This window comes from Chiloscyllium plagiosum, chromosome 30 (assembly GCF_004010195.1).
Source record: "Chiloscyllium plagiosum isolate BGI_BamShark_2017 chromosome 30, ASM401019v2, whole genome shotgun sequence".
NCBI classification, from domain to species: Eukaryota; Metazoa; Chordata; class Chondrichthyes; order Orectolobiformes; family Hemiscylliidae; genus Chiloscyllium; species Chiloscyllium plagiosum.
The window spans coordinates 45,531,548-45,541,241 of NC_057739.1; the positions used below are offsets into that span (position 1 = coordinate 45,531,548).

At 43.3% G+C, this 9,694-nt stretch overlaps 1 protein-coding gene across 1 annotated transcript; it reads left to right on the forward strand.

The window, feature by feature from the left end:
• Positions 1–3,567: 3,567 nt before the first annotated feature.
• surf2 (surfeit 2) lies at positions 3,568–9,493 on the forward strand. Its single transcript, XM_043720649.1, has 6 exons — positions 3,568–3,724; positions 5,460–5,611; positions 6,136–6,239; positions 6,664–6,846; positions 7,692–7,804; positions 9,241–9,493. The coding sequence occupies exons 1-6, from the start codon at positions 3,626–3,628 to the stop codon at positions 9,322–9,324; spliced, it is 735 nt and encodes a 244-aa protein (XP_043576584.1). The 5' UTR covers positions 3,568–3,625; the 3' UTR covers positions 9,325–9,493.
• The last annotated feature ends 201 nt before the right edge of the window (positions 9,494–9,694 follow it).

Genomic DNA, 9,694 nt, shown 5'->3' on the forward strand with positions numbered 1-9,694 from the left:
TCCTGATATACCCCACACACCCTCACCGTGACACTCTGAAATACCCCACACCCCTCACTGTAACACCCTGATATATCCCACACCCCTCACCATGACAACCTGATATGTCACACACCCCTCACTGTAATACTCTGATAATTCACACACTCCTCACTGTAACACTCTGATTTACCCCTCAGCCCTTATTTTAAAATCCTGATATGTCCTCACACCCCTCACTGTGTCACCCTGATACACTGTACACCCTCACTGTAACACACTGATATACCCCACACCCCTCACTGTAACACACTGATATACCCCACACCCCTCACTGAAACACACTGATATACCCCACAACCCTCACCACACTGTCACACTCTGATATACCCCACACCCGTCACGGTAAAACCCTGATATACCCCACACCCTCATTGTAACACCCTGATATACCGTTCACTCCTCACTGTCAAACTCTGATATGTTGCACACCCCCCACTCTAACAAGGGAAAGTGAGGACTGCACAGACTGAAGATCAGAGTCGAAAAGTGTGGTGCTAGAAAAACACAGCAGGTCAGGCAGCATCCGAGGAGCAGGAGAGTCAACATTTCAGGCATAAGTCCTTCATCAGGAATGTGACACTCTCATAAAGGACTTATGCCCAAAACATCGACTCTTCTGCTCCTCAGATGTTGCCTTTCCTGCTGTGCTTTCCAGCACCACATTTGTTGACCCTCACTGTAACACTCTGACAGGGCTTTGTTATAGCCCCTCGAGGGTAGTGTTCATCACTCCCTAAAAATTTTAATTTTTTCTTTCCTGTGTCTAAGTAGAAAGTTTTTCATCCTCCAGACTGATGGTTTCTTTATTTCCCCTGTTTATTGGTCAGCGCAGAGTGCTCATCCATGATCTAGTGCTGTATCACAGTCTGTTTCTGTTCCTGCCAAACTTGCTAAGTAATGCCTTGTCAGAAATAAATGCTAACCCTCCCTGGCTACTGTGGCAGGACATCCCAAAGTGTTGTGATTCAGTCATTTGGCTGGTTTTCTTGAAAGCCAATGTTAATGAGCTATGGGTTTCTATGTGTTAGCCAAATGAACATAAATAGGAGTGAGGTAAGGTATGGCCGATCTTTTCATGGACCCAGCTCTACTTACCCTGCTCACCGTAACCACTAATTCCTTTACTATTCAAAAATTTATCTTTGCCTGAAAAACATTGAGGAAGCTTCAAATGCTTCACTGGGCACAGAATTCCACAGATTCACAACCTGTTGGGAGAAGAAGTTCCTCCTCAACTCAGCCGTAAATCTGCTTCCTCTAATTTTGAGGCTACGTCCTCATTGTCCTAGTTACACCCACCGGTGGAAACATCCGCTCTACTTCTATCTTATCTATTCCCTTCATAATTTTAAATGTTTTCATAAGATCTCTCCTCATTCTTCTAAATTCCAATGAGTATAATCCCAGTCTACTCAGTCTCTCCTCATAAGCCAACCCCATCAACTCTGGAATCAACCTAGTGAACCTCCTCTTCACCCCCTCCAGTGCCAGGACTTCTTTTCTCAAGTAATGAGACTAAAACTGTACACAGTACTCCAGGTGTGGCCTCACCAGCACTCTATACAGCTGCAACATGACCTCCCTAGTTTTAAACTCCATCCCTCTAGCAATAAAGGACAATATTCCATTTACCTTTTAATTTCCTGCTGCAGCTGCAAACCAACTTTTTGTGATTCATGCACAGGGACACCCAGGTCCCTCTGCACAGCACCATGCTGCAATTTAAATAATAGTCCATTTTGCTGTTATTTGTACCAAAATGGATGACCTCATATTTACCAACATTGTGCTCCATCTGTGAGACTCTTGTCCACTCACTTAACTGATCTGTATCCCTCTGCAGACTTTCACTGTCCTCTGTACAGTTTGCTTAAACACCTATCTTAATGTCATCTGTGAACCTTGACACACCACACTTGGTCCCCACCTCTAAACTATCTCTGTAAATTATAAACAATTGCAATCTCAACACTGATCTCTGAGACACACCACTAGCCACTAATTGCCAATCAGAAGAACACCCATTTATCCCCAATCTGCTTTCTGTTAGTTAACCAATCCTCTATCTATGCTACTACTTTGCCCACCATGCACTGTTATGTTTTGCAGGAGCCTTTTGTGTGGCACCTTGTCAAATGTCTTTTGGAAATCTACCATATCCACTAGTTCCATTGTCCACCCCACCCACTCATAATGTCCTTGAAGAGTTCCAGTAAATTAGTTAAACATGACCTAACTTTCATGAATTCTTGCTGTGTCTGCCTGATGGGACAATTTCTATCCAGATGTCTCGTTATTTCTTCCTTGATTATAGCTTCAAGCTTTTGCCCCACTACAGACATTATGCTAACGGGCCTATAGTTACCCACCTTTTGTCCACCTCCTTTTTTAAATTGTGGTGTCACATTTCTGTTTTCCATGACTCATTTGGAGGCACATTCTCTCGCATCCAAGCTCAGAGGTTGAGCGTTCAAGTTCCACTCCACAGCCAAATTTACAATGACATTCTTGATGCGGTATACACACAAGGGATGTGAGTCAAAGACATTGGGTGTTTGAGGTTACAAAGATGGTGAGGATCATGCTGCATTTGAAGTAGTGCTGTGAACAGCTGTAATCTGTGTGTTATAAAAAGGAGATGGAAGCACCTGGAGAAGATGGAACATGATTTCTGCAGCAGAGATTCTGAACTGAAATGAACAAGCTGACCTCCCTTGAAAGGTGACATGATAGAGACATTCAGAATTTTGAAAGGGATTGACAAGGTGACCATGGAACAATTCTTTCCACGTAAATTGTGGGGAGGCCTAAACTATGGTCATCAATACCGTCAAGTCCAGTAGGTAATTTGGTTATTTAACCCAGAGCGTGTGAGAACTTGCTGCAGTATGGTTGATGTGAATGTACATTTGAGGGATAACAGGTGAGGAAAAAATACAAGGGAAGTAGATGGGTTGTGTGAAATATGGACTTACAGCCCATTTCACTTTGTCAACAGCATAAACACAATCATTTTCCGGTCCCTTTAGTTCTGAAGAGATCATTGGACTCAAAACTTTAATTCCGTTTTTCTATCTCTGCGGCCAGAACTGCTTTTGACAGCATTTTTAGTTTTTAATTTTGGTTTCACTGCATAATACAGTCGAGATAAAAACTGCAAGGCCATAGACCTGCATTTCCCCAGCAGGAAACAACCAAATTTCTCAAGCTTTAGTTTTATTGAAGGGGTCCATTCTCACGGATAAGCTCCACATGTTTTACTCGTTATTGGAGATAGTGCACTTTCACATCTGCCATCTTACCGGAAGTTCCTTATTTACTCTCCAAATAGATTTTTGGAATAGAAAACACTGTTGTTGGAGTCGGGAGGGGGTTGTCCTGACTCTAGACACTGGGTTTTGAGACTCTGATTCAAATCAGTACGTTAAATTACGTTTTAGTTTCTCGTTTGGTGGTTAGGTTAAAAAGTCCGGAAGTGTTGTCATTTTTTATTTCCGGTTACTGGTGGCCCACGTGCTTGACCCGGAAGTACCGTTGTTATACTCGATTCTAATCGGATCGGATCGACTCCGGCTCCATCTCCATGGAGGGGGTTCCTGAACTGGTCTCTGACCCTCTATCTCCTGAAGTGATTGCCTTTCTGCAGCAACACCCGGCGCTGCAGCCTGGCCACAACAACCGAGTGAGTGTGAGGCAGAGCCTTTATGTAATACCTTATTGACCTTTAAATGCCCCCATCTCTTTAAATACCAGCTTGGTCCCTTTAAGAGGCCCTACGACTCTTTAAAGAACCTCTTGTCTTTTTAAATAGCTCCACGGTTTCTTTAAGTTACCCCTTTAAACACCACGTGGTCCATTGAAATGCTCCCACAGCCACATCGCCCCCCGACACAATAAACTGCAGTTCCACTGCTCTCCCACTCCTCCCCTGTTTGAGCCAGTTCTACACAGAAGGTGATTAACTTTTATACAGGCTTGAACCTGCTGTCATTCTGGGCGGAAAACCTGCAGAAGCTCTTTAAAAGCCTCTCGCTTTCTCTCTGGAGAAATCAAGATATGGAAAACTGCGGATGCTGTAAGATCTCAGAAACAACAACAAATTGTTGGAAAAGCTTAGCAGATCTGGCGGCATCTTTGGAGAGAAATCAATTAATGTTTCGGGTCCACTGACCATTCGTCAAAATACTGCTGCTTGCTGCATGTGTTTCCGAATCCCAGCAATAGTTTACAAATATATTATTGTGGTAAGAGTGGATTTGACAAATAGAGATGCAGTGGTAAAGTGTACTGGTGTCCTTTCTATAAACCAGAGAATGAATTCAAATTCTACACTGAGCAGTTTGAGAATTTGATTAAAAATCTGGAATCAACTAAATTGATTGTGAATTGAATAGGTTGCTGGATAAATTCACTGGACTACTTAATGTCTTGTAGGGAAGGAATCCTGCTACCCTGTGTGGGACTGTATGTCACCCAGATCAATGTAATTGATTCCTAGTTGTCCCCCAAGACACTCAATTCTATCAAGCCTGTATAAAAGTTAATCACCTTCTCTGTAGAACTGGGGATGGGCATCGATGATAGTTTAAGGATAAAGGGAAAACCTTTTGGGACTGAGATGAGAATTTTTTTTAATGAATCCGTGTAATTCACTACTACAGAATCTGGTTGAGGCCAAAACATTGTATTTTCAAGAAGGAAGTCGATACAGCTTTTGTGGCTAAATGGATCAAGGGATATGAGGGGAAGCATAGACTAGGGTATTGAGCTCAATGTTGAGAGTGAGGTGCTGGAAAAGCACAGCAGGTCAGGCAGCATCTGAGGAGCCAGAGAATCGACATTTCGGGCAAAAGCCCTTCACCAGGAATTGAAATCGGTGACCAGGCGTGAGAGATCAACTAGCCTGCTCTTATCTCTTATGCTTCTATTTTACCAATCCACCAATGACACTCTCATCCCCAGAATTACTGAAAAAAAACTTACTGTTAGTTAGCTTGCAGGATCATGAGCCTATATGGTGGCACTTGGGAGTGGAACAGAGGGGACAGAACAACAAGCCTTAAACCTTAAAGTCAACTTTCACACTCTTGAAGGGCAATACGAAACATTAGTTTCAGTTAAGGAGGTGGTTAGTTCAGTTATGTGGACCTTGGAAGAAAATAACCAGTTTCTCAATCTAACAGTCTCTGAAACAATAATCAGCTGACTGATTAAGACTCCAGGGAACAATATATGCAGAGGGCTGCCTAGGAAGATCCCACGTGGAATGTACAATATAGGACAACCATTGTGGATTTGGATGAGTGAAGAATGTTGGGCCAGAGCACCAGGGACTAACGCTCTTTCATTCCCTCTCCATTCAGTTAAAATTCCCATAAATATTTTCATGCGACTAATGTTTGTATTGTGTGTTGAAGGTTAAATGTTCTCTGACTGGTCATGAGTTGCCATGCCGACTGGCAGATCTACAGACCTACACCAAAGGCAAGAAGTACCAACGCCTGGCAATGAAGGAGCCATTTAATTTCAGTCAGTTTGAGCCACACATTGTCCCCAGCACTAAAAATCAGTAAGTGTGAGATGCTCCGCATCTTATCTGACTAAGGGTTTAGAGCAATCAAATACTCACAAGGACAGCTACAGTATGGGGTTAGATACAGAGAAGAGCACTGTCGGAGGGTCAGCGCTGAGGGAGTGCCGCACTGTCGGAGGGTCAGCACTGAGGGAGTGCCGAACTGTCGGAGGGTCAGCGCTGAGGGAGTGCCGCACTGTCGGAGGGTCAGCGCTGAGGGAGTGCCGCACTGTCGGAGGGTCAGTACTGAGGGAGCGCCGCACTGTCGGAGGGTCAGTGCTGAGGGATGTAAGAGATATCGTTACAACCAATTTGGAAATGGGGATTTTGTTCACCAGTATTTATCCAGCAAGTCACTGTAACTTAAAAAGCAGATTATCATGTGGTCATTCTGTTGTTGCTCTAGGATCTTACTATGCACACATTGGCTGCTTCACTTCTAACATTCCAGCACTGGCTATAGTTACACGAAGTGCATTGTTAACTGTGAATTCATGTGGGACATTTCTCCATTTGTTCAGGGATCAACTGTTCTGCAAATTGACCATTCGCCACATTAACAAGATTCCACAGCATGTTCTTCGCCATGTGAATGGGAAACGCTACCAGAAAGCACTGAAGAAATGTGAGTGTATTGTTCAGATAGGAAGGTGTGCCAGGCACTAAAATGGAAGTGCAGAAGAATGCACTGATTGAATGTTTTGAAGTTCATTTTATTTTATATATAAACCACCCTAAACCCTTTGATTGAATTCCAGTCTGTAACTTACTCCTGGGTATCTGTTATTGTATATATAAAGCACCTTGAACTCGATTAGATTCCAGTCAGCAACTCTCTTGTTGAGGTCTTTGAGTGAATTTTCCTGTTCAGAATCTGGCGTGCAGAGAAACTGGTGCTGGGTGGATGAGTAGGTAGTTGTTTAGTTGTTTGGTGTCAGTTTTAGCCTGGCAGGGGTTTGGGGCAGACACAAATGTGGGTGAGGTATTGGATTGACCTTGGGTTAGAGTGACCACCTCCACTAACATGTTGTCCCTCTGTTTCGGCCCAGTTAATGAGTGTGATGCTCTCGGGGTGCCCTTTGTACCAGCATGTCTCTCTCAGAAGAGAAGGCAGGATCGAGAATCTAACAGGGAGGAGTCTTGTCACAATCGGAAGGAATTCTGGGAGCCTGACAAGAGCGAAGGAAGTGAGAGTGATGATTCAAGTGACAGTATGAGTGATTTGTACCCAGGTGAGTGACTGTTAGCAGGAGCTCTGTGACCGTAACCTTTAGGTTGGATCCCAGCAGTGGTTCTGAGCCTTCAGGTGCACTTTCAGGAGGAGATTTCAAATTTCAATTCACTGAGTTTAGAAAAAAAAACCTCATTAACATTTCTTCTCTGAAGAGAATAGTTAGTTTTCCCTAATCTCTCCACAGAAAACATGTAGCTTGTCCTTGACATACCTTTGGGTACAGAACCAATGGCTGAAGCATTTGCACCTATTTTCAGCCAGAAGTGCCAAGTGCATGATTGATCTCAGCCTCTAACAGAAGGACAAGGGCAGCAGATACATGGGAACATCACCCCTACAAGTTCCCCTCTAAGCCACTCACCATCCTGACTTGGAAATACATCACTGTTTCTTCAGTGTCGCTGGGTCAAAATTCTGGAATTCCCTCCCTCATGGCACGTGGGTCAACTCACAGCACACAGACTGCAGCGGTTCAAGAAGGCAAACATCACCTTTTCGAGGTCAATGAGTTACGAATGATAATTCTTTTAAATTCACTTATGGAGCATGTGCATCACTGGCTGGGCCAGTGTTTATTGCTCATCCCTAGGTGCCCTTGAGAAGGTGAGGGTGAGTTGCCTTCTGTTGAACTGCTGCAGTCCATGTGCTGTGGGTTGACCTATAGTGCCCTCAGAGAGTGTAAATGCCGGCCCAGTCAGCAACACTCATGTCGTATGAATGGATATTTAAAAATTAATCCGTAACCCCTCCCTGAAACGCTTGTGCTACTCATGGTATCTTTACAAATGTTAATCTTGGGTTCAGTGATCAGTTGATTCTTAACAGTTAATATTTGTCTTGTAGAACACATCTTTAACAGAAAAGATGACACAAAGGCAGAGGTGTTCCCGAACAAAGAACATAGCAATGGTGAGAAAATGGAGGTTGAGGTAGCATCGCCAATGAAACGGAAAAAGGTAAAGGCTGCACCCATCACATGGAACCAATAATGTGTTTGATGCTTCTTCGGAATGGGAGGTCATTCAGCCTATTAGGCCTGCTCTACCATTCAACTCTTAGCTTAGATTTTTGTTGGGTAATGAAATTATCAAACTATTTTAATGTGGAGGTGCCAGTGATGAACTGGGGTGGACAAAGTCAGAAATCTCATGACACCAGGTGTAGATAGGCAGACTTCTATGGCTGTGCGCTTCCCTCCACTTCACCTGATGGAGCAGTGCTCCAAAAACTTGTGATCTCAAATAAGCTTGTTCGACTATAACCTGGTGTTGTGCAACTTCAGACTATTTAAAAATTGAGTTATTTGAAGGAATTGCAGAGATCTGCAATTCTTTTTGTGAAGTAGTTCCTGACATCACCCCTCAAAGGTAATTAGGAATGGACAATGAATACTGGCCTTGTTAGTAACACTCCCCTCCCAAGCATGTAGAATATATAGCTCAAATGTAAAAAAACTCTCCCACTGACTAACCCCCTTTAATATGCACCCCTGCCAATACAACGTCTCCCCAACTTATCAAATCTATTAATCACCTTAATCAAGTCACCCTTTCAATGTTCTGTACTCAAGTAGTACAAGTTTAGTCTGACGATTGTTGTGACACAATGGTAGCATCTCGACCTGTGGTCCAGAAGGTGTGGGGTTCAAATCCCATCTGGCCCAGAGGTGTCATTTTCTTAACAAGGTGATATGTGGGCTCTTGTGGTGCAGTGGTAATTTGCTTGCCTGTAAGCAAAGAGGCCCAGGTTCAATAACATCTCTGAACAGAATATGACAGCACATAAAGAGATCCTTTGGCCCAACTCATTCATGCTGACCTGTTTTCCTAAACTGAACCAATCCTGTTTTCCTGTGTTGACCCCTATTCCTCCTTCCCCTTTCATATCCATGGAGCTGTCCAGATGTCTTTTTACTGTTGTAATTGTACTTGCCTCTATCAACCTGTTCCATATATGCACCACCCACTTTGTGAAACAAGTTGCCCCTCAGGTCCCTTTTTAAATCTTTCCCCACTCACATTGAACTTATGTCCTCTAGTTTTAGACTCTCCTACTCTGGGGAAAAGACATTGGCTAGGCTGGTGAGAAAGCTGACAAGTTTTGTATGTGCAACTTGTCCTCAAATTTAATCCTTTTAACCAGCTCACCTGTCACAGACTATCTTTCCCAGCACAAATGCAGTTACTTCAAATGGTATGGAGGTTAAGACTGAGATGAACAGAATTTTGTTGGTGAGAGTATTGATGAAAATGGAACAAAGTGTGCAGCATGAGTCTGATATGACAGACTGAGGGACTGAATGGTGTCTAATGTTTGTTTTCTCTCATGAATAGAAGGTTGGGAAATTAAATTGCTCTTCTAATATCCAGTGAATGTTTCTCCCCATCCCCAGCCACAGCCACAAACTTACATGAAGAAGAAATTGAAGAAAGGGGCCTCTCAAAGACCCAGCAGTCACGGCAAGTCTAAAACATAACTGAAAACTGGAAATCAGAACTAACCCTGGGAACAACTTAGCCATTTGGTCGCCTGGTACAATGTGCTGAGTAGTTACTGTACAGTTTCAATTTGTATCTGTGTAGGGAGTAAAGCATACCTGAAACAGTAAAGCTGTGAGCATCTTTGAACCTCTTGTTCAACTGTAACCTTGAGTCCTTCCATCTCCTCTGTTAACAATGTTGACTCACACAAGGATGCAGGCTACAAAACTATTTCTATAACTTGGTATCATAGCCATATGTACCCAAGAGGATAATCAAACAAAACTTGATGCTGCAGAGGAGATATTAGGACAGGTGACCAAAAGTCTTAGTCAAAGAGAGAACTTCCAAGCTGGCACACTAATT

Excerpts from the sequence above, each read along its gene's own strand:
- surf2 (XM_043720649.1), top strand. The coding sequence starts at position 3,626 with ATGGAGGGGGTTCCTGAACTGGTCTCTGACCCTCTATCTCCTGAAGTG. Across the intron at positions 6,240-6,663 it reads CCAGAAAGCACTGAAGAAAT|TTAATGAGTGTGATGCTCTC; the intron begins GTGAGTGTATTG and ends GTTTCGGCCCAG. Across the intron at positions 7,805-9,240 it reads CGCCAATGAAACGGAAAAAG|CCACAGCCACAAACTTACAT; the intron begins GTAAAGGCTGCA and ends CCCCATCCCCAG.